This window comes from Notolepis coatsorum (assembly GCF_963971535.1).
Source record: "Notolepis coatsorum genome assembly, chromosome: 6".
Taxonomy (NCBI): Eukaryota; Metazoa; Chordata; class Actinopteri; order Aulopiformes; family Paralepididae; genus Notolepis; species Notolepis coatsorum.
In genome coordinates this window covers 156,263,518-156,291,113 of record NC_140170.1, presented here as the reverse complement: position 1 = coordinate 156,291,113, position 27,596 = coordinate 156,263,518, and the positions used below count along the sequence as shown (strand labels likewise).

At 43.3% G+C, this 27,596-nt stretch overlaps 1 protein-coding gene across 1 annotated transcript; it reads right to left on the bottom strand.

The window, feature by feature from the left end:
- os9 (OS9 endoplasmic reticulum lectin) lies at positions 1-27,596 on the bottom strand. The gene is made up of 15 exons (XM_084316523.1): positions 27,398-27,596; positions 26,140-26,322; positions 20,129-20,192; positions 19,965-20,041; positions 15,053-15,151; positions 13,065-13,266; positions 12,273-12,434; positions 11,581-11,687; positions 6,814-6,862; positions 6,578-6,660; positions 5,732-5,941; positions 4,837-5,038; positions 4,097-4,264; positions 2,691-2,800; positions 1-2,179 (listed from the first exon to the last, which is right to left on the bottom strand). Exons 1-15 carry the CDS (start codon positions 27,545-27,547, stop codon positions 2,039-2,041), a joined length of 2,007 nt encoding a protein of 668 aa, XP_084172649.1. The 5' UTR covers positions 27,548-27,596; the 3' UTR covers positions 1-2,038.

Genomic DNA, 27,596 nt, shown 5'->3' with positions numbered 1-27,596 from the left:
TTCATGAGGGTTCTTTATTTGCAAAGAGCTTAGAATATTTGGCAAAAATATGCACGCCACACCTTGGTGCAAGAGCACAGAAGCCTCTAATGCAAGAGGTCCGCACACAGAAAGATCTACTAAGTTCTATGGTGCATCTCTGGCTGTCGGGGGTTGTAGCTCCGAGAGGAATCTTGGGCCAGTTGAACATTGTAGCTACGTCTAGGTCGTCAGCATAGCCTGAAAGGATGCCTTCATAAGGGCTCGGGCCCACAGTCTTAGAGTCTGAAATAAAGTTTGGTATACAAGATTGCACTGTGATGAAATTCTGACATCTTCACTCGATGCTCCCGCTAGATTTGTGCTAATTTACAATTGAGTCAAGATATAAAGCTAAATTATGTACAGTTTAAGATCTATGGAGCTACTATTATTCACAAACTATACAAATTAAGCCCTTAAGATACACCTCTGAAGCATCATTAGAAAAGTTAACTGTGGATTCACTATATTTTGGTACAGTGCATCTAAATGACGTAGATGTAATCTTGCACCCACAGGTAATTGTAGACGTAATCTTGCACCCACAGGTAATTGCAGACGTAATCTTGCACCCGTAATCTTGCACCCACAGGTAATTGCAGACGTAATCTTGCACCCACAGGTAATTGTAGATGTAATCTTGCACCCAAAGGTAATTGTTAATGTAATCTTGCACCCACAGGTAATTGTAAATGCAATCTTGCACCCACAGGTAATTGTAGATGTAATATTGCACCCACAAGTAATTGTAGATGTAATCTTGCACCCACAGGTAATTGTAGATGTAATCTTGCACCCACAGCCAATTGTAAATGTAATCTTGCACCCACAGGTAATTGCAGACGTAATCTTGCACCCGTAATCTTGCACCCACAGGTAATTGTAGATGTAATCTTGCACCCACAGGTAATTGTAAATGTAATCTTGCACCCACAGGTAATTGTAGATGTAATATTGCACCCACAAGTAATTGTAGATGTAATCTTGCACCCACAGGTAATTGTAGATGTAATCTTGCACCCACAGCCAATTGTAAATGTAAGCTTGCACCCACAGGTAATTGTAGATGTAATCTTGCATCCACAAGGTTACTCTGGCATGGAATCGTCAACAGATTCTTGTGAGATAGAACAAATAGCGCCATAAGAAATTACTCTACATTTTCCTGTAATTTCTTTTAAATCCCTTTTACAGTGCGCATGACATTAAACTGAAATTCAATTATTCAAAACTTCAATTGAATAAATGCATGAATTCCAAGTATCCAGAAATGTCTTCTAAAATCTTAAAGTGCCACAGTATAAAGTGTACAGTTAACAGTAGAATCTACAATTAAACAGCCTCGTCGGGCTTGCCGATCATCTCATCAGCAAACACGCTATGCTTTATCAAAATGTTTCACAAAAACAAATCTGAAACCTTTAAGAGGAATTGCCTTTTCTTTGTTTTAAATAGTCTTCAAACATTTATCACACTTTACCAAAATGGTGAACTGTAATTGAACGCCCTTTGTTTTTACAAAAACATCCTTCGGTTTGGATTAAACGTCGAGAAGATCTTCTTCTGTATGAAATGGCACCAGATGAGACACATGTAGGAAGTCATACCGTTGCAGATACACAGTGTGCTGTTGACGACACGATTCACAATGTTGTGAACATTCAGTAGAAGTCAGTGAAACACTCCTTTAAAAAAAGCGAAAAATAAAAAAGGGTAATTACACCAATCAGCTTTCTAGCTATCCATCAAAAATCAGAGAGGCGGGGGGAAGAACAACATCCCTCAACTACTACACCGCCACAGCAGAGAGACGCTGGGGTTTCATCATGCAACGTACAGTACAGCACAAAACTGGCGCCTTGTAGAAGAACGACATCTGTATTAATGTTGTCTGCCCAGGTTTAATTGCAAAGGACACGGTTTAGAGTTCTGTTGGGGTGAAAAAGAGACCCCTCCTTGCTCACTGGTCTCCACAGGAGTTTGGTTTAGCATCGCGACGGGCGAATGGTTCAGGAGTTCAGATGTCGACGTCGTCCGACTCGGACGCCTGGCCGGCGGACTGGGACTCGTCGTGTGACTCGCCCCACGCGAACCTGTAGTTGTTCTCCAGGTCCTGCTGCCTCTTCTGCTCCTTGTACACCTCCTCTGTACCGCCGGTCTGAGGGAGGGACAGAATGAAACAACCAACTGAACAACTTCCATATTCATACCGATTATGAGTCGATCGATCTTGATAAGTTAAACTGTGAAGAAATCTAATTTTTTCTTTTGCTAAGGATCCACGGGAAATTATTTGGAGTAACTCATTTGAACATTATATTAAATGCATACAGTAGGTTTATAAAACAAGTGGAGCTAAAACACAGGTTGTCAACAAAGAAAATAAATGATGCAATAACAACAGACAACTGCATATTACATGCAGACACTGCTGCTACTTACTGTATAATATTTAATCTTTTTAATTTATCCGCTGTTTATTTTTTTACCTTGAAAAAACAACAACATATACCTTGTATTGTATAGTTTGTATAGATGTTTAGTTTATAGTTTATAGTTATACTTTATAGTATAACAAGTTTTGAAAATGTGAAACATAGTCTGAATTTTTTTATTGCAGCTGTATAAAAAAAAAAAAAAAAAAAAAAAAAAATCCCAGTTGTATTTACCAGTAGGTTTATCAGCAGCTCCCTGAAGGACTTGGTGTCCTCCTCAGTCAGCCACTGATCCCCGGCCTCCTCTGCATTCTTTCGCGTCAAAATCTTGACCTCAATTTTACCTAGAAACAAGGAGAAAGGAGGACTAGCCAATTAAAGACATGCTGCCAAGTGGACTCCATTGAGAAGTGGGGGGAAAACATTATTCATTAGTAATTCACTGTGTTCATGTAACCCTTGTGATAAAAAATATATTTATTGACAACAATGGATGTACAAAAACAAACAAATCATGGATGACACACAATTGCTTTGCTTTGAGAGCACTTTGCTTCGCTTTGAGAGCACTTCTTTGAGATGAGCAACAGGCCAGTGGTTCCACAAGGTGAGGTCTGAAATGTTTCTATAATTTCATTCTATGTGAGGTTGTGATCAGAGCTGCTTCCATTCCAATTCATAAACAAACAAAAACAAATGTATTTAAGGGGGTCCATAGCCAAGTACCTAATTATTTGGGGGCCCTCTGCCAAATGCCTGTTTGGTAGTTATTTTGCATGAAAAAGTTAAATAAACAAAGAAATTATAAGCAACGGGAATCGTAGCTGATCTGATCACTAAACCTCTTAAAAATACTAAAGCTATCAAATACATAATGTATTATTCTTTCTTTTTCAAAATGGCCTTCAAAACCCAATTTACATGGAAGATGATGACAGTTGAAAGATAATGTATTGTGTGCAGAATCAGATATTAACAGACAGACAACAGTAGCCACTCCTAATTATTTACAATTCTTCAACCATTTTGTGGATTTAACATTGTCGTCCTTTCACTGCACACTATGCTTATTGTATTGTAAATTAGAGCTATCTTAAACGGGGAAGAAAGACCGTGAGGTTCTAAACTGTGTGGGTATCAAACAGGAAGTAGGACTGTCAGGTTCTAAACTGTGTGGGTATCAAACAGGAAGAAAGACTATCAGGTTTTAAACTGTGTGGGTATCAAACAGGAAGAAAGAATATCAGGTTTTACACTGTGTGGGTATCAAACAGGAAGAAAGACTTATCAGGTTTGAATCTGTGTGGGTATCAAACAGGAAGAAGGACTGTCAGGTTTTAAACTGTGTGGGTATCAAAACAGGAAGAAAGACTTGTTATCTGCATTGCGTTTACCCTTTTTCTTCTCTGCATTTATTCTGTCTATATTATGCTAATCATTATGTCTATTTAACCACTGTGAAGCACTTTGGGCTGCAATTCTTGTATGACAGGTGCTTTACAGACAAAGTGTATTATTATTTTGTTCCTGTACTTTATACACTGGACAGAGATGAGAAGAGAGAGACCGTTTTGCTGAAAGACAGCAGATGGAAGAGAGAGATAGCGGGCCGGTGTGTTTCTGGGCACTCCCCTTCCTACCTTCGGCCTTCAGTCCTGCTCTCTCTAGCTGCTCTTTAACCACGTCCTTTATGTGTTGCCACTGGGGGTCGCCTTCTCCCATCTCCTGAACTTTCACCTCCCCATCCGGGCTGCTGCCCGTCTTATACTTAGTAATTCTGATCTTAACATGGTCGTCGGCCGCCTGGTCTGGGGTGTGGCGAGACACAAGAGGGGGGACAAACAACAGAGGTCACCTCAAAACAACACCCAGCGGGAGCGGCGGCAGGATGGAGGAGGTAACGATGTACGATGTATGTTTCTACGTATGCAAATGTAGGGTTGCGATGTATGGTCAGATTTTCCTCAAGTGTTGCCAGAGATGACGACAAAATCATCCCAAAGGTTTTACCCAAATCGGCAAAAACCCAATGAAAGAAAATGATAAATCATCCCATAGGTTTACCCAAGTCAGCATGAACCGAATTAAAGAAAAAATGTATGTTAAATCATCCCATAGGTTTACCCAAGTCGTAAAAAAAAAAAAAAAAAAAAATTAAAACTAGATAATATATTCCGTTCGATTTATGCGATTACATCTGTATCTGTGTCTCCGTCTGTGCCGGACATGTATTGAGACGCTACAAGTGGAGGTACTGGACGTGGGATGAGGACGAGTCACGACAAACACCCACATTATGGATGAATATGGAGAAGATGACGGAGTGGGACACGGTGCAAATGAACCGTGGAGGAGATCCCGGGGGAAACCTCCCACCTACCTGGCTGTTGTGGGGCCAGGCTGGGGCTGCCCCTGGCCGGGTCGTTGGCCCTCTGACCTGCCCCTGCATGCTGCTCTGGATCCTGCACGTCTTTGTCCTCCAGGTGGTCCAGCAGCTTGTCCAACGTGGTCTCCAGGGTCTGTGTGGCCTGGGTGCGATCAAACTCCCCTTTCAGTCCCTCCGTCTCCATCTCCTGCTGGGCCTGGAGTGGAGGGGCGGGACATTTAGACAGCGAGTCCAACGTGGAAGTGCGTGTTCGACTCAGTGACACGAGTGCAAGTGGGGGGGAAATAGTCTGGTCACGCCCCGTAATGTACATCGAGCGTCGTATCTGGTTTTTAAGATACAAAGCACTTCATAGACCGGCAATGTAACAAACTATATGTAACCATCTACAACTCACTCACTCGGTCGGTCACTCTGCTCCTAGTGGCTGCTCACAGGCATGGTGCTTTGTGTAAGAACAGTTCCATCTATGTGAGGGAGAATGCCACACGGTCACCTGGTTCATGTTTATTCTCGTACAGTACCTTGGCTTGTTTATGATGTAGTTTATTCTCGTACCTCGTTTATGATGTTTATTGTTGTACCTCGTTTATAATGTTGTTTATTCTCATACCTCGTTTATGATGTTGTTCGTTGTTTATTCTCATACGTCGTTTATGATGTTGTTCGTTGTCTATTCTCGTACCTCATTTATGATGTTCATGTTTATTCTCATACCTCGTTTATGATGTTGTTCATGTCTATTCTCATACCTCATTTATGATGTTGTTCATGTCTATTCTCATACCTCATTTATGATGTTGTTCATGTTTATTCTCATACCTCATTTATGACGTTCATGGTTATTCTCATACCTCATTTATGAAGTTGTTCATGTTTATTCTCATACCTCATTTATGATGTTCTCAAACTCCTTCTGGACCTCCTCCTTTATTCCTTCAATTTTAGCCGAGGGGACCGAAAGGTCGGCCATCTCATCCTCAAATTCCTTAAACAGGCGTTCATCTTCATCCTTCTCCTCTTCCTCCTCAACGTGTCTCTGCGTTACCTCATCATTCTGTTGCCGCTCTCCTTGATTCCCGGCTTGGTTTTGTGATTTCTGAAAACACATTTTTAAAGTAATATTTCAAGGGGAAGCATTTAAAACGACGGCACAGACATTGTGAAATTCAAGTACTTTCCCAAGCACTATTTTTCATTTAAAAGGATACAATTAAATTTGAAATGCTGTTTCTTATAGAAAATCAAATCTGATCCAATATTTATGGTTTAAAACCAATTTCCGACAATTAGTTGCACGTTAAAAAAAAAAAAAAAAAAAGTGCTTGATTCTGAAACATTCTATCATGGATGAAAAAACGTTCAATGCGAATGGTTGATTTGAATTTCAAGGACTTTAAGCATCTTGTTAAAAAAATTGTTGTTTACGGATTTTTTTTAATCAAGCACTTTAAGCACTTCAAGGACCTTGTGCGACTGTGCCATGTATGAGTATTTGTACCTATGCGAGTGTGTAAAAATGATCATGTCAAATGTATTACTTTTAAAAACAACCCATGTTGACCAAAGTGCTGTACAGACCAGGGCAGGTGATAAAATCACAATAAAACACTAACAACAGAGCTCACATAGGCATCACACACAAAATAAAACAGATCAAAAGGCATGGGTACAACACATCACATCAATAAAAGTGTGTTATAAAAGCTGTCCATCAAGGTGCAGAAAAACATACCTTTCTGTTGCTTTCTTTGAGATGTTGTACGAACTTCATCAGGTCTGCAGAGTCTGTGATGATTTTAAAGTTGAACTTTTCAACTGAAAAGGAGATAAAAAGAATCAAATGAAAGAATCTTTCAAAATTCCCAAGACATCAGAGGCGATTATTGATCTTGATGCGTGTGTGTGTGTGTGTGTGTGTGTGTGTGTGTGTGTGTACTGTATAAGTCTCATGTCGGGGTAATGCATTACCATCATCTATCATTTCGTTCACTGAATTTTCATAATCATCTTCTCCAGCCTGCGGAATCAAAACACCATTAACATTAGTCTGGTATAATATCAGCCTAAATTAGTCTGAGCACGAGACCGTCTGCACAACAGGGACATAAGATGACATAAGATATGAGAAACTGGTTTTAAAGCACAAACAAACAGTAAAACACAGTTCACATGTAGTAGTCATATAATCTTGATACAATTTACTTGTGATTTGTCCACATAAACGTGTCTTTCTAAAGCTTAAGAAGTGAGAGAGAGAGAAAAGACACTACTACTATGATCAAACACCGTCTCTCCCACCCCCATCCCTCTCTCTTACTCCTCCTCTCCTCTCTCTTCCTCCCGCTCCCCTCTCTCTCTCTCTCTTCCTCCTCCTCCTTCCCCCCCTCTCTCTCTCTCTCTCTGAGGCATAGTAGCAGGCTACATAGAGCAGCATCTCATCTGCTTCCTGCTCTTGATCTCGTCAATAAGTCATGAGCAGACAGGTCACTAATGTGACGGGGCATGAGAGAGAGACAGAGAGAGAGAGGGATGGAGAGACAGTGAGAAACCGAGAGAGAGACAGTGAGAGAGACAGGTGCTGGGGCTGGGCGATATGCCCAAAATATCATGAGGTATCAGTCATATCTCAGTTTTGACGATATAATGGTATAGTTTTCCAGTACAAATTACAATGTAATAGGTCTCATCCAGTGCTCCTTTACATTAATTTATTGATCTATTTTACTGCTGCTACCTTTTTTAAATATCTAAAATGTTTAGCTTTTTAACTTAAGGACTGATTGTATTGTTTGTCCACCAGTGTTTTACTCATTTGATTATTTTATTGTGTGTCCATTTATGTCTATTTTAATGTTTGTCAACTGATGAGAGCTATTGGATACCTGAATTTCCCCGGGGGGGATCAATAAAATATCCATCTAATCTATCCATCTTATTATGTAATATCAGCTGTCGTACGGACAACATCAGACGGCATCCTCATCCGCACTAAGAGCTGATGGGGCCTCCTACAGTACTATCCAGCCACTCAAACCCAACGCTTCCGTTTTCAACCATCAGCCAGATGCTTAAGCCCAGGGACTCATCTGCCACAGTCCCCTCCACTGTTGAACCGTTTTATGGACTTTTTCCAAAACAAAGATCGAAACAATCAGGCACAACATTGCCCCTACTCAACTGGCCCCTTCACCCGACACTGCCCCTCACGATGGCTATGCTTTGCTGGTAGTTCACAAAATTAACTCCTCCACCAGCTCCCTGGATCCCCTCCCAACATCACTATTGAAAATGTGCCTTCCGGGGCGGCCGGGTAGTGCAGCGGACTAAGCGTCTGTCTACCACCACAGAGACAGTGGGATCGAATCCAGCTGTGGTGCTTCCGGGTTGGCCGACCGTCCATACTAACACAATTGGCCGTGTTAGCAGGTGGGAAACCCGGCGAGGGTGGGTCCTGGTCGTTGTAAACAGCGACTCCTACAGTTCGGTCGGGGCGCCTGCACAGCAAGGGAAGGATCTAGGAGAGGTAGTGTGACCTTCCACACGTTACACTTTCCCAGTGAGAGTCCGCGCTGCCAGGTGAAAAGAAGCGGTGGGCTGGGTACACATGTGTCGGAGGAAGCATGTGATAGTCTCTGCCCTCCCGGACCGACGGTAGGGGGTAGAGTGCGCAACGACCAGGAAGGGGATTGGGAATTGGCATAACGACTAACATTGGGATGGGAGAAAAATCAGAAAAAGGAGGAAAAAAAAATAAAAATAAAAAAAAATAAAAAAAATGTGCCTTCCATCCACTAGAACTAGAAGACTAGAAGTCTTTATTTGTCATGCAGTTTTAACACACGCGTGAGATGGGCGACCCACAGGAACACACACACACATGCACTGAGTCGCCGATGGAATGTCTCTCTGCACTTTTCCCATCCCGTTGTCCTTCCCCCCATGGGCAGCCGGGAGCAGATAGGGCGACAACGTGAGCCGCGCCCCGGGGACCAATCCAAGTGCTCCTGTCAGTCTTCGTCAAGGACGCCACAGCGTTAGCGATCTGTTGTCTATATGAATTGAAAATGGGGGACCCTGATGTAAACAAGACAAACGTCTTTCTCAGGTCTGCATTGTGTGTATTGAGCCGTACTGTATTGTACCCATTCTGCAATCTGTTAAATAAAGTTCTCATTCATTCATTGTGCATGTTTTTCCATTGGGTTTATCTTATCGGGGGGGAAACCCTTGCGAGCACTGGGAGAACATGCAAACTCCACACAGAAAGGCCTGGGAGATACCCCACCCGAGTACCTGGCATCATGGAAACCTGGTGCCCAAGCGGGAATCGAACCCTGGACCTTCTTGCTGTGAGGTGACAGTGTTTTTTCTTTTTTTTTCTTTTTTCTTTTTTTTAATCTTTCTTCCCCTCCTTTTTCCCGATTTCTCTCCCATCCCACCCTTCCTGGTTGTTGCGTACTTTCCCCTACTGTTGGTCCGGGAGACCGGAGACTGTCACATGCTTTCCTCCGACGCATGTGCAGCCTGGGGCAGGCCAACCTGGCCGCGCAGGTTCTCACCGGGGAGAGTGTAGCGTGTGGGAGGCCACACTATCTCTCCTCAGATCCAACCCTCGCTGAGCAGGCGCCCCGACCGAACTGTAGGGGTCGCTGTCCACAACGCCCAGGACCCACCCTTCAGCTTTCCCACCCTCTGATACGGCCAATTGTATCAGTGTGAGGGGCCAGCCAAGCTGATAGCAACGCCGGGAGCTGGATTCGAACAGGCGAATCCTAGTGTCTCCCGGTGTTGGTGACGAACGTAATCTCCGTGCGCCACCTGCCCCCCTATGAGGCGACAGTGTTAACCACTACACCACCGTGCCCCCGATAATCAACCGCTCACTGTCCACCGGTGAAGTTCCACGGTCCCCACCTCAAACTAGCAGCTATTAAACACCAACCACCTCAAACTGAACCTAAGCTAAAAAAATTGCTCCACCTGCCGGCCAAATCCTCCCCCCTGACCGACCTTTCCATCACAGTCGAGAATGCAGCCGTGACCGCGTCCCCGACCGCCAAGAACCTTGGTGTTGTCCTCGACGACCAGCTGAACTTCTCTGCTCACATCGCAGCGACAACCAGAACCTGCAGATTCCTCCTGAGCAACGTGAGAAGGATCCGCCCCTTCCTGACAAAAGAAGCCACCCAACTCAGGGCGGCTACGTGGCGTAGTGGGCAAGGCGCTCGCCACGAATGACGGAGACGCTGGGCTTGCCTGTTCGAGCCCAGCGCTCCACATTGCTTTCAGTTTAGCTGGTCGTTCATACTAATACACATTGGCCTTATTAGGGGGTGGGAAACTGATGGGTGGGGATCGGGCGTTGTGGACAGCGACTCCTACAGGTCGGTTGGTGCGCCTGCGCAGTAGAATCAGGGAGTGTCGGGGGCAGCGTGAGCCTCCCACGCGTTACTCCTCGCCACTGAGAGATCGAGCTGCGCAGGTGAAAAGATGCGACTGCTGTTACCTCAAGTACCGGAGGGGACTTGTGCTATGTATGACTTAGTCCACATTGCAGCCGGCTTGTGGGAGGCAAGAAACAGCGTTCGTGACAGGGGAGGGTTGAATTGGATGATACGAAATTGGGATGGGAGAAAAATAAGCCACCCAACTCCTCGTCCAATCAACAGTCATCTCCCGCCTCGACTACTGCAACGCATTGCTCGCTGGCCTCCCGGCCACTGCCACCAAGCCTCTTCAACTCATTCAGAACGCAGCGGCCTGCCTGATCTCAAACCTACCGAAGTCGGCCCATGTCACCCCACTTCTTAGGGACCTGCACTGGCTCCCCATTGCTGCACGAATCCGCTTCAAGGCCCTCGACCTAGCATACCGTGCGGCAAAGGGAACCGCTCGCGCTTACCTCCGGTCAATGGTCTCCAACTACACACCCTCAAGACCCCTATGCTCTGCATCTTCTGGCCGCCTCAGACCTACTCCTATCCGAGCTCCGGGAGGGTCATCAAAGAGAAGCCGCCTATTCTCAGTCCTTGCCCCACAATGGTGGAATGAACTACCCACCCACCCCAGTTAGAACAGCCGAAACCCGTCCAATCTTTCGCCGTCGACTAAAGACGCACTTCTTCAACCATTATCTGAAAAAAAGAAAAAAAAGAAAAAAATAGATATCTAACCCTAACTAACCTTACTGAAAAGAGGTTTTTTTAACTTTGAGAATGGAAAACGTAAACGGATTACGTAAATCAAAACAAACACGCAAAAATTATTATATAGACCGTTAGTGGAATGTTTGATGTGTTGCTAGGAAACAGCCAAGACTAACGTCTATTTCCTGTTTGAGTGCAAGGAAACTATAAAAGATGGAAGGGTAATCACGTCAAGTGCCAAGTGTGGAAACTTTCAGTTCGGCCAACATCGAGTTGAATGGGATCAGCCGTCTCCTCGTTTGTGTCATTTAAACCAGTCATCACCTCAGATGTCAGAATCATCAGCAATTCGTTGCATTCTTAATCTTAGTCCGACATCAAGCAGAGCATAGAACATTGGTATTCCGACGTGATGACCCTTCCTTCTTTTATAGTTTCCTTGTTTCAGTGCAAGGAACGCATACAAGGTTTTTTTATATACGTCTTGTTGCAGTGTTTACTAACATCAAGCTGCTGACAGGAAATCAAATGTAGTCTAGAATACTGGTTTACGTTAGCTTCCTGTTGTCAAGTTGACGTCGTCTATTACCTGACTTGCATCTTGGATGTCTGTCTCTTTTGATCCGTCTGGCCTGGTCGCCCCCTCCCAGAAATCTGAGTCCTCAGGTTCTTCAGACCCAGCTTCCTCAGGAGGATCTGTTTTCAACAGGAACACATGTTCTCATCTCATAACAATAACAAGTATTTCATTATATACCAATACCATTTACAGTCGGGATGCACGCTGTGGGGAAAATATCATTTAGCAGATATTTGCACTTGCATTCGGATTTTTAGACGTGACACAATGTCACTAACACACATGCTCATTTGTTCAGTAATTCAGTCAGTCAAACGTAGCCACTCTACGAGAATGCTTCGCATCTATGACACTTGAGTCTACATTACTTTTTAAAAACGGTGTTTGAAACACTTTCAGTAGCTTTAAACTGGTAAAATGTAAGAATGACCTCCCACCGACTACGGATGACTAACCACCTCACATCACACGTATGTCTGGACCCTACTGTAAACTAACACAAACAGTATGTAGTAGTAATAACAAAAAATAAAAAGCCTTTGCAATATAGATATAGATTATAATGTAAATCAATACACATATACTGGATATTGCTGACCCCTAAATATATAGGATTAAAGGCAAAAGTGGATATCTTTTACTTCCGTAAGAACAAATGACCACAACATTCTGCGTCAGGGCATCTTTCTTCAAATACACACCTGTTCTCTCCGAGTCTGTGAGGTCTGGGTCGTCGGAGGCCGCAAGCGACTCCTGCTCTGTTGTCCCGCCCGCGGCGCCATCTGCTGCCTCGTTACCAGCCAACATCTCATCAAGACTCTTCAGCTCCTCCGTGATCTGCTCCACTTTGCGCTTCGTATCGGCTAGAAAAGGAGGGAGGGGTGACAGACTGACCGTATTACTCCTTGGGGGTTTGTGAAATCGAGCGACTCATTTAAAATATTTTTTTATCCACTTTTTCTCCTCCTATTTTTCTGTATTTTTCTCCCATCCCAATTTAGTCGTTATGCCAATTCCCCCCTCCCCTTCCTGGTCGTTGCGCACATTTGCCCCCTACTTGCCGGTCTAGGGAGCCCTGAAGTCTATCACATGCTTCCTCCGATACATAGGAGACAGCCAGCAGCCTCTTTTCACCCGACAGCGCGGACTCTCATTGGTGAAGTGTAACGCGTGGGAGGATCACACTACCTTCACCAGTTCCTTCCCTTGCTGTGCAGACGCCCTGACCGACCTGTAGGAGTTGCTGTTTATAACGACCAGGATACCACCCACCGGCTTCCCACCCACTGACACTGCCAATTGTGTTAGTATGACGACCGACCAAGCCGGAGGTACCGCTGACAGCCGGATTCGATACCAGTGTCTCTGAGGTAGTAGACAGACGCTTAGTCCGCTGCGCTACCCGGCCGCACCTTTCATTTAAAAGATTTGAACTAAAATACTATAATTACACTATGGCTAAGCATCCCCCCCCTACATTCCTGCTGACTCACAGACTTGCGCCTTGACGTAGTCCATGTACTGCTGGGCGCTGAGAGCTGGCTGGCACACGATGCCCTGCGGCTTGGCAGTGGAGGGCGGCCGCAGGAAGGGGTGCTGGCATGTGCGGCTGGTGTGGACCGTCAGCACGTAGCGGCAGGACTGAGGCTCGTCCACCCTGGAGATGTAGTCGTTGGAGCCTTCTTCACAAACAAACTGGGAGAACAAAGTGAGCAGAGTCAAATACAGAAAATACATCTCAGTAATGACAGCCGTGCGCTTTTAGAGTCACTACCGTCATGAGCGGTGAATCTCAAATAACTGACAACATCAACATAACAGTTCTGTCTTGACTAGATGTTTTATTTAGCCTCTTGTATCTTGTTGCTCTGAGGTGAGCACAGCCCAATACTACTCACTCAGTAGGCTCTGCATCATAGACATTGCATAACACTGAAGTTGGGGAAGTCCGCTTTTAGCTTATCTGCCCACAACACATCGGACATCTTACAATCCACTCTGAAACTCAATCCACTGGTATCTATTGGTGAGTTTGGATCTTTGATCACCAACAATTATGTCACAGTCTGCAGCTGTCAAATGATATTTATTTTTAAATGCATTATGATTATTTTAATTGTAATGTTTTAATTGGTTAAAAGGTTTTTATCACTCTTGTTGTTGCACTTTTTATATTGTGTGATGCATGTTCTCGACATTGCTCTCAATGATCCATCGAGAATAAAAATTTTATAATAATAGTGGAGAATGTACACCGCTTAAAAATAATAGAAAAGTTTGGTGAGAGATACAAAGAATAATAATAATTCCCAAAACAAAACGTGTGTTGAGTGACTGCAGAATATTTTTGCTGAATATGTCCGTTTTATTATTTGAAAATATTCAGCTTGAATAATTACCTAGATAATAAGTGTACTGTAATGTTATGCACATCCCTGATGTACAGTTCTACAGAGGGTTTCCACTGACTTCATATCTTCAAGATTAACACTTTCAATGCCGGCCGTGTTTTCCTTTTTACCCCCTTGAATGCCGCCATCCACTTCAATGTTAGCGTTAAAAACACCTAATCTATGTTTTCAATTATGGCTATGTGTCTAATCTGCCCGTTGCTTATCAATGACTTGTTTGCAGTCAACATTGTCTAAACGGATTGTGTTTTAATCGGTTCATATCCTTTTTATAGCATTTCGAAAAGCTATCGTTTTCTCGAAAATGTTCGGAAAATAGAAAGATTCCCTCATAAACGGCATTTATTGGAATATTCTCGAATACACTAGACACGTTGTCATTTGTCGGCCTATTTATGAATAGTTTTCAAATAAATGCTAGATTATCGATAGTATATGTGTACTTATGCACGCTATAGAAGCAAGCTGAGAAATCGATTACCTCATTTCCTCAACATCACACACACAGCACACACACATACGGGACACGCTGATATATAGGTCAAAACAGCTCCGATTACCCCAAGACTGGTAACATAGATTCCTTACCTTAGATCAGATGTTCTCCAAAAAGATTATTCCAATTCCTGATCGCCATTCCAAATATCGATCACGTTTATTGATTGATTATTGGCTGCTGTAAATATATATTCCATATATATTTCCATCTCGCGATCACTTCCCTCTTGATCAGACGGCTCGCCAGCATAGTGGAACCAGTAGGCTCCCCCCACACACATCCACCAGTATAAACGAATGGCCTGCAGTTACACAGGGATAGACGATAGGGGGCGGTATTTTCCCATCGGAGCTCCTAGAGGGGCTGCTGTACCAACGGGAGACTTGGTTGATGAAATATGAATTCAGATCGCTAATAAAAAAATAAAACAACAATTTGCGTCGTCGGCACTCAACGGGGGGCATGAAATACAGACATAACACGTCGTCGGCACTCAAAGTGTTAACAAAGCAAAACCAAAAAGACACGCTGGTTTAAATACAAAAGGTATTTTGAGTGGACATTCCCTCACCCTGACTTCCGTCTCCCTGGGACCTCCATTCAGGTCACACCTGGAGCCATTGATGTAGCTCTGGCTGTGGTAGCGCTTCAGTCTGTGCTGCTTGGAAGCCTGAGAGGTTAAAGGAACATGCAAACATTTTGGGAAATTAGTTTACCGTCTTCTCCAGGAGAGAGACAAGAAGATAGATACCAGCTTCCTTTCGGAGCGTTCAGTAGAAAGCTATCTGGCTGCACGTTAGCCTAGCTTAGCACAATGCGGTGAGTGCCGGTTAGCCTTCGGGAGAGGTGTTAGTTGGACAATGCCTAGGTTAACCGGCACTGTCTGCTTCCATTCATTGTGGTAAGCTGGGCTAGGCTCCTGTATGATCCTGACTTACTGCAAGTGAAGGAACAATCCTTTATCCAAGCATGAGGAAACAGTGAAGCCACACCACCAAAATGAAAGAACATTGATTGAGCTCTTGATGCACTGACCAACATTAGACAACAGTTTAATATGAGATTTTATCAATTGTATGTGCTGTATTTTGTGGCTGTGAAAGATTTGCTCACGTTGACAAAGTTTGTAAATATTAAGAGCAAAATAGATGAAATATACTCTTGATTTGCTGTGGATTCAGGAAGTTCCAAAAAGCTTCAAGGAATCAAACAGAATGCAGGCCTGTGAGTAATAGAAATTGACACAGTTAATGACTCAATATAATCAGTTTGATTTAGTACCATTATGGTGGGTGTACTCAAGAAGATAGTTCTCAATGAAACTGTTCACAATGAGGTCTGTGGATTATCTTGTCATGATTTCTGGGAAGAGACATTGCTGTTGAAAAAATTATTGTGGGTGCTTTGAGCGCCACAAACAACACCATTCAGCTGATGGCAGATATCTCAAAAACTCACTCAAAGGAAATTATCTGGATGGATGGCACTCTAGGTAAGACGGCAAAGTCAGTAGAATCAGGTAAGGCCCAGTCAGTGATCCAAACGGTAACAAATTGGTAGCCCCACCAACAACAAAACATTTCTCATCCTCTTAACATTATTTGATTGACCAAGCTTTGACCAAGCTTTTGATACAAGGACTAACACCAGTCAACAGGTTACTATATGCTTTTTATTGTATTTTATGGCTGTAAAATGTTTGTTTACGTTGGTTTACACCGTTATAATATTTTTTACGCTGCTTATTTTTATCTTTACTATAGTTTTATTGCCTATATTTATGTATTGTACCATTACCATGCATCTTATCTTATCTTAATGTTTGTGGAGTAAAACAGAGCTATATTCATATTTACAATGTTGTGTTGTTACAATTAGGGTTGGGCATCGTTTGGATTTGAACGATTCCGGTTCTAAACGATTCTCGATTCAGATTCTTTGAGGTGCAGGTCAAAACAGGTCACAGCTTATTTCGCAGGAGATTTTTTTTTATATATATATTTTTTTCATACTATTCACATTGTCAGTTGACTTGATAGTTTAATTTGGTTGCTGTACTGTAACTAGGGTATTAATTAACAAAATAAAAAAAATATATAAAAAAAAGGATTTCTTATATATTTTTTTTTATCGAAATGCAAACATGTTACTTCCAGAACCGGAAGTTAGGAAGCGGTTCCTATTAGAACCGGTTCTCGGTGCCCAACCCTAGTTACAATGTACCAAATATGTTACAATGTATCCATATTGATGAGGTAAAACCACAGACTGTAGCTTTAAAACACTTTTACATTAATTTACACAATAGTTTTCTTGCGTTGCTTTTACCTTGCATTTTATTACTTTTGTAGCTCACGAGACAACAGGTACCATCTGGTGGAACTAAAGAATCAATAAACACTGGGTCTCATTCCCGAATGGATTTACGACAATTAGCTCTCCCAAATTTCTGGTGATTTAAGACATATTAGGGCTGGTAGCGAGATTCCCCAAAATTTCCTGAGATCGGATTTGGCCGTGGCTGAGAGCAGAATTTAAGAGTGCTGAGGAGCACACTTATGATTGATTGACTGATTGAAAATTGTATTAACTTGACAGACTGTGTTCTCCATGTTCTTAATGGCTTTATTCATAGTGATTCCTTCATGTCAACCCCACAGGCCTCCTTGGAATTAATTACTTAATCATAATTAAAATAAATATGACAATATTTGTACGATAAGAAATTACGCATTTGATGTCGGAAAAATTTATAATATGGATTCATCTGATCATAGGGCAGCTGGATTAACCATATCTGAACCAGCTATTTTGGACACATTTATAATTACTTTAATTACTCAGATATTCAAACACAATTATGCAATTATTGTGAAATTATTGAAAATAATAATTATTTAATTCCTTCTGTGAAATTTGGCAATATATCCCATTGATTGGTATACAATGGGACAGACTTTTGTTTGATATAGCTATAAACCTGCATTCCTTCAAATATATCATTATTCAATAAAACTGATATTGAAATACACTATGTAGCCTACTACACCAACACTGAAATGACAGTGGATAAATAAATACGAACTAAAGCTAATCGTGTGGAAATAGACTGCATTAATATTCCATAAGTCTTGTTGTGTGCGCCACACACATGCACACAGTATAGCCTACGTGTCTAATGAATGAACAGTAGGCTTATATTATTCTAATTACTTGTTTCATCAGGATTTAGTAGATACTATATATATGCTCTGCCCTACGTACAGTAAGTACAGTACACATATTAAGGCTGCCAGAGTCGAGCGTACTGCATGGTGGACTGTACTACGGGGCGGGCAGCGCAGTATCTTTGCTGCTCTCCTTTTTTTTATCCACTTTTTCTCCCCATTTTCTATTTTTCTCCCATCCCAATTTTATATTTTCAATTCTCCCCTCCCCTGTCTTGAACGTTTCTAGACTATGCCTCCTACTGGTCGGCTGTAGTGAGGATAGAAGCCTTGCATCACGTGTCCCCTCCGGTACACGAGGAGGCAGCATGTCGCATCTTTTCACCGCAACAGCTCGAACTATCAGTGGCGAGGAGTAACGCGCGGGAGGCTCACGCTGCCCCCGATACTTCCTGTTTCCGCCGTACCGGCGTCACCCAACCGACCTGTAGGAGTCGCTGTCCACAACGTCCAATCCCCACCCACCGGCTTTCCCACCCTCTAACACTGCCAATTGTGTTAGTATGACGGCCGGCCAAGCCGGTAGCAATGCCGAGAGCTGGGCTCGATGCCAGCATCTCCTGCGTTAGTGGCGAGCGTCTTGCCCACTGCGCCACTCAGCCGCCCTCCTTGCTGCTCTCCTAATAAAACAAGTCATTAGAATAATATAAGCCTATACTGCGTTCATTCATTACGCGCGTATAGGGATGGGTACCTTTCACATTTGAACCGATACCGGTACCGGTACCTGTGAATCGATACCGGTACCCAACGGTACCTTTTTTCGGTACTTTAGTCTCCAGAAATTTAATTTACCTACCTCAGTCGTAAAAAAAAATCCAAACTTCAAATAACTACAATTTCGACAGTTTTCGGCTTGTCATTGCTCCGACTGCTTTGTTGTTGAATCAAGTCAAATCCTAGGTAAGCATATATTGTGCGTGTGAACGTTGACATGAAAAGAAAAAAGTAAACAAAAAAAAAAAAAAAGTAAAGAAAAAATAAAGAAAAACTATTTTTTTTATTTTTTTTTTGGTTTCTCACTTGATTCGATACTCGGTAGTACCGACGTGTTTCGGTTCGATGCCTCAAGTACCGAATTCGGTACCCATCCCTACGCGCGTAGGCTATACAGTACTGCGCGTGCGTGTTGCGACAGGTGCACCACAAGCTGTACTATATATGATGACAATACATTAATCTAATCTCATTTTGATCGGTCGCAAAGCGCTTCCGCCACCATTTTCACACGGCTGCATCATTAGTTGCATTTAATGAGCTGGACAGGTGTGTCTAAGCTCTCGACTTTCCTCTATTTCATTTGCACACGGCACAGAGCCTGCCTTATAAGGAGCTCTGGAGGCGTTGTTTTGTATGCAAATTACCTGAACGGGGACGCGCGTTCGCGTTTCAGACTGGTGACATTCTTCAACACAGACATCACAGCTGTGGTAGTTTGAGCAACTTAAGACATCTTCCCCACGTGTTGGGGACACAGAGTGAACTTGTTGTTGATTCTGTCTCAGTCGGTTCCAAGATAAGTCTTCCAAGAGAACTCTTTGGAAAATATTCGGGAATGAGACCCACTGTCCCAGTGTCGCCAGACTAACATTTACATTTTCATTCAGTCATTTAGCTGAACTCTTTTATCCAAAGCGACTTACAAGTTCTGTACAACAGATCTGCAGGAAGGGTACAACTCTTTCAGCTAAGTGACAATGTTTGTCAAACTGTTGAACTTAGGTGCTAGGGTCTTGAGTGTATAGTAGTAGAGACGTATTAGCATAGTAGGTAGTAATATAGGCAAGGAAGATTATTTAGTAGCAAAGTGCATGATAGGAAAAGACAGTAGGTTTGAAGATTGGTCGGGTTTCGGCTGTCCCGAAACTCTACGATCAAAATTGTTTCCTAAATGTCACTTTCTTGAAAAACACAGTTGGTGTGTTAGTATGATGTTTGACCTTTTATTCGTCATATTCACATGGACTTTGGGGGTCCACCTTGGTACAGTACATCGCTTCAAAGAAGAAAGTGTTGGAAGTGTGTACGCCAAGCTTGAGCATAAACCAAAACAATTATTAAAAAGGGGAAGCAAATGTTTGAGGAAGGTGGATTGACAAATTTCCTTTTGACAAGAAACTAAAAAGAGACTGTCATTGAAATCCAAACAACGGTGAAATCTAAACAACGGTGAAATCTAAACAACGGTGAAATCTAAACAGCTGTGAAATCTAAACAACGGTGAAATCTGAACAAGAAGCAGAGGGAGGAATTTACCTTTGCAGTTTCATTGCTCCAATCAAATTCAGATTCATAATAGCCAAGGTAGAGAATGTCCCCTTTGATGTCTGCGTCTGTTGAGAGATCAGGAACACATCAACATCTCATCTCTTCAAAAAGGTGATAAAAAAGAACAGCGACGAGGACGACTCTGGACTTACCCTCCAGGTGGTACTGTCTGATGTGCTGCCTGTGACAGAACTCATACGTCCACCAGTCCTTGGTCTGCAGAGAGAGGAGATACAAAAGGGTTTCAGTGTAGTTTACAGTAGGGCTGATTAATCCCAGTTTCAAATTCAATGACGATTTTGGCTTCCCACGATCACGAAAACAAGATAATCGAGATCAAATTATTATTGCACCACATGCTGCGTTGCTCTCTTTTTGTTTAGTGTTGTAAATGCAGCACACGCTTCCTTCGCAGTAGTGCGATATACTGACCAAACAGTATATCAATGATGGCTGTCGGAGTGTAGAGCCATTATTTCAACATGTAGACCACTTTAATACGCAGACAAACTGAATAACATTGGAGAATAATCCAACGTTATTCCTACAAAAGGGTTAATTATTATTCTCAGAGACATTTATTGCAAGTATTATTTATTGCCTGGTGCCGCCTAGTGGACACTCTCAGGAACATACGTCTAAGACTGTGGACAGGTGAGTTTCCTCTGCGCCGGCACGATGCGCTATTTAAGCGACACTCATGGCCATAGGCCTGTAAGGTGAACCGTGGGCGATCTGACTGGCTAACGGTACGTTGCATTGTATTGTAAGGCCGCTCCCTCATAGTCAACGAGTCGATTAATCAGTCTTGTGTGCATGTTTAATTCGTGCATTAGCTAGTGGGAGAACTGGGACGAGGTTGGGCTGCTCTGTAGCCAGCAGATGGAGGCAGAGCCCTGACCTCCTCAGTACTTCCCAGCCCCCGACCTCCACACCTGGGCCCAATTATTTACATTTACATTCAGTCATTTACAAATTGTGTACAACAAGTCAGCAGGAGGGGTACACCTCTGGCGGCAAAGGGTATGTGGTATTGTTCGTCAAAGAGTGTCACACTTGAGTGCTACAGTACATAATAGAATAGACATTGTAGCAAAGTACATAATAGTAAATGTATTTTTTTGTTGTTCAGATATTGATTGAAGAAGTGTTTTAGTCAACAGTGGAAAATTGGGCGGGTTTCAGCTGTACCGACTGTGGTGGGAAGTTCATTCCACTATCGTGGAGCGAGGACATAAAATAGCCTGCTTCACTTAGGCACCAGAATAGGAGTGGGTCTCAGGCGGCCAGATGATGCAGAGCGTAACAGCCCATAGTACACACCAGCCGCGCTCGAAGGCAGGCGGGCGGGCGACCAGCGCTTCACTTTCGCTCCCATGTTAACGGACGTAGCTGTGCCCACCGGCCGGGCTGGAAGCGATTGTTTCCGCTTTGGTTGGATTCAGAGCGCATTTCACAGAAATACACTCAATATCTGCATTATTACCACACATATAGATGTTGTTCAACCAGCTAATGTGTCTATCTTTCCCAATACAAATAAACCATATTACTATACTTTTTTTCAATGATTCTAAAATGAATTCCAACATTCTAATTAATTATATAATAACTGGTTATACATGCAAAATGGACAATAGAACTGGAAATATTTAAGAAATCTTCAAACGGGGACTGACTTCGCAATAGACTAGGCATTTACAGCTGTTCCAATGTAAATGTGCCTTCCTCCGTGCACTTTCGCCCGCTCTGAAGTCGGACTCTGTGTGCCCGGCCACGTGCGCTGTTCTCGCTGTAAGGGTGTAGGGGAGCCGTTCCCCTCGCTGCATGGTATGCCAGGTCAAGGACCTTGAAGCAGATTTGTGCAGCAATGGGAAGCCACAGTGCAGCTCTCGTAAGAAGTGGGGTCCTAGCAGAGCCCTGGGGGGGGGGGTCATCAAAGAGAAGCTGGCTATTGTCAGTCCTTTGATAGGTTTTTCAGTTCATTGATGACGAATATCCTCTATATATCTAAAGGCCTTAATGAAGAATATGCCTAGAAGTCTGTGTCTCTCTCCCTCCTCACACACATGCAAAATCATGTAGCAGAACATGCAAAATCCTAGTTCACTCTCTCTCTCTGGCAGTTATACATGCAAAATCCTTCCTTTCAGCGCGCACACACACACACACACACACACACACACACACACACACACACACACACCCACACACCCACACACCCCCACCCCCCCCCCCCCTTTTCTCAAGAGTGTATAAAGTGACATGTAATATGGACATTCTGTTCTCTCTTGGCTCCTGCTCTCTTTTTTGTCTACTGGTGATGTGCCCGCGCGGGGTGACTGTCTGTCTTCTTCTCGAATGAATAAAATCTCCGTTTGAGAAATACTCTTCCGCTTCGTCTTTCGGCCGACTGGCCCACTGGCAAATCAATTAAGAATTCACGAGGGATAGGAAATCCCTAACAGCTCTACAATCCCACCACAGCCAGGACAGCCAAAACCCGACACATTTTCTGTTGTCGACTAAGAACAGTTCTTCAATCAATATCTGAAATAAATTAAAAAATATATAAAAAATACCAACCTTTGTACTGTCTTTTACTAGTATGCACTCTGCTACTAATGAATCGACCTTGCTTTGCTAGGTACTATGCTAATATGCACTCAAGTTCGACACTGTTTGACGAACAATGTTACTGACCCTTAGCTGCCAGAGTTATACGCTTCCTGCTGACTTGTTGCACAGAACTTGTAAGTTGCTTTTAGTGATGCACGATATATCGGCCGCCGATATAATATCGGCCGATATGGCCGTTTTTTTTACACATCGGTATCGGTCAAGATATTAAAAAATAGTTATTATTATTATTATTATTAATTTTTTTTTTACGTGTTTTGGCCTTAAATAGTTTCAAAATATCAGTCATTTCTGAAAATAAGTTACAAAAGTATACAAAAAAAAGAAAAAAAAATGCGTTTTGGAAAATAGCTCTTTATTTGATAATCATAAAAAAGTGTTTTCTATACAGAGATATCGACATCGGTAAATATCGGTATCGGCCAGAACAGCAATATTAATATCGGTTATCGGTATCGGCCACAATTTTCACATCGGTGCATCACTAGTTGCTTTGAATTAAAATGTATTTTTAAAAACCCTGCCATGTGAACAAGGATATATATATATTTTTAAACAGAGCGTGAAAATACCAATTTTTTAAAATATCCATATACGTGTAGTCAGGGCCTTATACACATATCCTGAAGCTGCCCCTGGTCCCGTGGCCACAGAGGTCTGATTCAATCAACAACAAAAGGGGCCCTGTACACATGGCCTTGTGTTGGAAAAAAGAGGTAGATCTTGCTCAGATGGTGGAAACTCAGGCCAATAGGCAAGAGACCAGTGTGGTGAACTTAGCCCAGCCACCATCTAAACCTGTGCATGGAGACACCAATGGCGACAGTGGCTCAGGAGGTAGAGCAGTCGTCTGGTAAATCGGAGGTTCCCGGTTCGATTCCCGCTCCTCCCGGGCAGTGCGTCAAAGTGTCCTTGAGCAAGACACTTAACCCCTAACTGCTAACGATGAGCAGGTTGGCACCTTGCATGGTTGCCTCCGCCATCGGTGTGTGAGTGAATGGGTAAAATCTGAGGAACAAATTGTAAAGCGCTTTGGATAAAGGGTTATATAAATACACCATTTACGGTGATTTACCAAAGAGTACCCTGTGACTGAGGTCATGATAACCACCGGTTAGGTTATCATGGACAGTGCCACTCGCGAGTGGACCTTGTACCAACACTGCCAGTGGCCCTGCTGTACACCAGCGCCTAGAAAGAGGGCACCACCTCAAAACAGAGTGCTTGGGATGCACAACTGGAAGAGGAAATGTGAAGCCACAACTAATAAGCTGGAGGCTAATCAGAAGTGGCCCAGACCAGCGGCCAAAAGGCAGGTGAAAGCCCTGCTCGGGATATCACAGGAGAGTCATACCAAACTATGCATTCTTAATATCTCCTTAGACTTGACCCAGGAACACTGTGCTGACCGGTTAGTGTGGACCCCCTGAAGTGGAAGGATGGTTCCAGGGGTTGAAGACGGCCCTGTGTTCACACCAGACCTCTCGAGGGAGCTGCTCGTCCAAACGGATGCCTCGAGAGAAAGGTTTGGGAGCAGTGCTTTCACAAGTCACGTCAGGTGAGGAACATCCCATTTTGTGATAAGGTTGGTTGGTCCTCTTTATCGGACAGATGAAATAATCATTGGTATTTGTTTATTTATAGAGCCCTACTTGGTAAATTGCCACCTTATCTCTCATCTACTCTGGAACACCGGTCTACGCTCCAGTGATTGTCTAGTTCTTCAGGTTCTCCGAGCTAGAACTAATCTTGGCAAGACTGCTATTTTTTTTTATCCACTTTTTCTCCTCTTTTTTCTATTTTGTCTCCCATCCCAATTCCACTGTGCCAATTCTCCCCTCCCCTGTCTTGAACGTTGCTCGCATATGCCCCCCCACTGGCCGGTTGTAGGGAGGATAGAAGCCTTGCATCACGTGTCCCCTCCGATACACGAGGAGGCAGCCTGTCACATCTTTTCACCTGCCAGCGCGGACTCTCATTGGCGAGGTGTGGGAGGCTCACACTACCCCCGCCATTTCCTGTCTCTGCTGTGCAGGCGTCCCCAACCGACCTGTAGGAGTCGCTGTCCACAACGTCCAGATTACCACCCATCGACTTCCACCCCCTAACTCTGCCAATTGAGTTAGTATGACGACTGGCCCAAGCCGGAGGCAACGCCGACAGCCGGAGTCGAACTCGGTGTCTCTTGCGTTGGTGACGAGCGCAATGTCCGCTGCGCCACCCAGCCGCCTACAAGACTGCTATTTGTATTAGTGCAGCGGAATCGTGGAATCTATTACAACGTGACCTAAAACTAAGCACTCTTGTTTCCTTTGGACATTTTAGATTTTTTATAAATAACCGTCCACCATTAACATGTAGTTGTTTCTGCTAATTGCTCTTGCTTATGAACTGTATTATTATTATACATTTTCGGACTAGGTATTTATGATTGATCTATTGAATCAAGAATCAAGAGGTTTAGGGGAGCTCCCGTAGCTCACCGCATATCTCGGCGCTATTTCTGCGTCGGGGAAAACCGTGCTCGTCACGGATCTGGGGGACACGAGTTCGATTCCCGGACCCGCCGACATTTCTCAGAATGTCTTCCCCTGCTCTACATCCCATTTCAACCTGTTTCTGTCGGTCATGCTTGACCAGAAAAGCGATAAACGCTAAAAAATAAAGTTTAAAAAAAAAGAATCAAGAGGTTTATTTGTCACATACATACCAGGGCATACAGTGAAATGCGGGTGGTCTTGCCCAAAAAGAATGGTACGAAGGACGGGCCGAGGCAATTTATGGTGTGTCGATACCCATCTTGCTCCTCATCTTGGCTAGCTTCTCATAGGGGGATGGGAGGTGTTTTCCAGTATAGTGTCCAGCTTTTTCCTCATCTTCCTCTCTACCACAACCTCTAGTTTGATCAGTTCGACTCTCACTACAGAGCTAGCCTTCCTCACCAGTTTGTTAGTGTCTCTTGAGTTGGTGTTACCCCTCCAGCATGCCACAGCAAAGAAGAGGATGCTGGCTACTACAGACTGGTAAAACGACTGCAGCAGCCTATTACATACATGGAAAGACCTGAATACTACCTACTAAAAAGCCTGAAGTACTACATGCATGGGAGCGGAGATTCACCCTAGGAACAGACCATGCTCCTCTCACAAAGAAACCAATGCACGGATCACTCGGATAAGCTTGCAGCCATTAAATTTTTCTGTTATTCACAGGTTCAGGTTCAAGCACCAGAACGTTGACTCCTTGTCCAGGCGAGAGAAAGACTAACTTGAAGCTTGTTTATCACCAAAGGATAGACAAGCGTACTGCCTCTGAAGATTTTTATTAAACTGGTTAGTTATTTTTTATAAACGTTTATTTTTAGATTTATTTAAAAACTGGTTTTCATGTGCCTTCGTCCATGTCTGCCCTCCACAATAAGACACTCCTACCCGGGTGATTCGTTACACCAGTAGCAAGTATCCGGGAAACACTGTGTTCATGTAAACACACTCTGGGATGTCTCCGACGAAGGATAACTAACCTTGACCAAGCACGAAGCAGTGTGCATGGGACTGAGGAGCTCAGGGATGGCCTGGCCTGTGTAGCCCTGCCAGTCAGGCTCGGATGCAGGGTCTTGATGGAACCTCACTGCCTGGGCAGGAAGTCGACACTCATACAGCTGCTTGAACTTGTTGGACACCATCATGACCTCCTCAGTATTGGCCTGCAATAATACAATTGTATTTTTAAAAGGGCAATTTATAGATGTGAAGTATGAGAGTGTCAAAAAGAATCGAGATAATCTATTAGAATGAGCATTTAGCAAGGCGGTTATCTAACGTTACTTAGCTATAGTTATGCAATTGATTGATTGATTGAAAACTTTATTAACAGATTGCAGAATGGGTACAGTACAGTACATACATACAATTGTTAAGGGGATGCAGACCAGAGAAAGACTTTAGTCTTGTTTACATCAGGGTCCCCCATTTTCAATTCATCGTAACATATATGACATACAGATAGACAGTACTGCTACATCTATACATTTATGACATACCAGATTTGCAAATACAGTACTGTTTGTGATACGAAAAGAGTCCAGCAAAGAAGTATATACATTTGACGTAGAAACTGTACATTGGAGGAGGTTGGGTAGGTGGGGGGGGGGGGGGGGTACTGTACATTGGAGGAGGTTGGGTAGGATTGGGGGGAGGTTGGGTAGGAGGGGTGGGTGGGGGACACTGTACAACTGTACAAGCAACACTGTACATTGGAATATTGACAAGACCATACTTGGTCATTTTTACTGTACATTGGAGGGGGTTGTGTTAAGCTGGTTGTGCAACACTGCCCACAAGTCCACAGCCATAATCATATAACAACTAAAGAACCCATCCTATCACGGCCTAGTGCGTGAAGTTATTTATTTAGGGATCCTTGACATGAAAACGTTTGGTAACAGTTAACCCCTGATATATAACTGATAAGTTTAACACTGTATGTAACGAGTATTGTGTGACAGCTGCTGTCTGCTACTGCGTAACATTACAGTTGACGGTTAGCTCCTTCTTATGTTGTTGTTAGCTTCGCACTGACTGTAGCTAACGTTGGTTATCAAACATTTGATCGCTCTTTACATTTTCAAGTCAAGCTATTTCAAAACATGTTGTTAGTTAACGTGAGGCAAGTCAGGCAACCTATGTAAGTTAATCTTAGCAGCTCATTTTCCAGCTAACATTAGTTAGCCAAACAAGCTAGTTTTAGCTTAGCAAAACAACCGTTCTCTCACACCTCACCTTCCCAAGGATGACGGGATCGGGAAGAATTTGAATTCCATATTTCATCTCATTCAGCTCCTCTAAATTCAAAAAGGCCCGGACACAAGCGGGGCATATTAATAAGAAAACGCACAATCTATTTAACCACCTAAACAGGGGAACAGCCATGATTCTCTCACATCCCCAATCTGACAGCCGAGGTAAAAAAGAGAACTTC

What these genes read in the sequence shown, in the direction of transcription:
- os9 (XM_084316523.1), bottom strand. Translation starts at nt 27,547, where the DNA reads ATGGCTGTTCCCCTGTTTAGGTGGTTAAATAGATTGTGCGTTTTCTTA. An exon ending in GGAGCAATGAAACTGCAAAG is followed by an intron (nt 15,152 to 19,964) that starts GTAAATTCCTCC and finishes TTAACCTCTCAG; the next exon opens with GCTTCCAAGCAGCACAGACT. An exon ending in CCTGGCCCCACAACAGCCAG is followed by an intron (nt 4,265 to 4,836) that starts GTAGGTGGGAGG and finishes GCCACACCCCAG; the next exon opens with ACCAGGCGGCCGACGACCAT.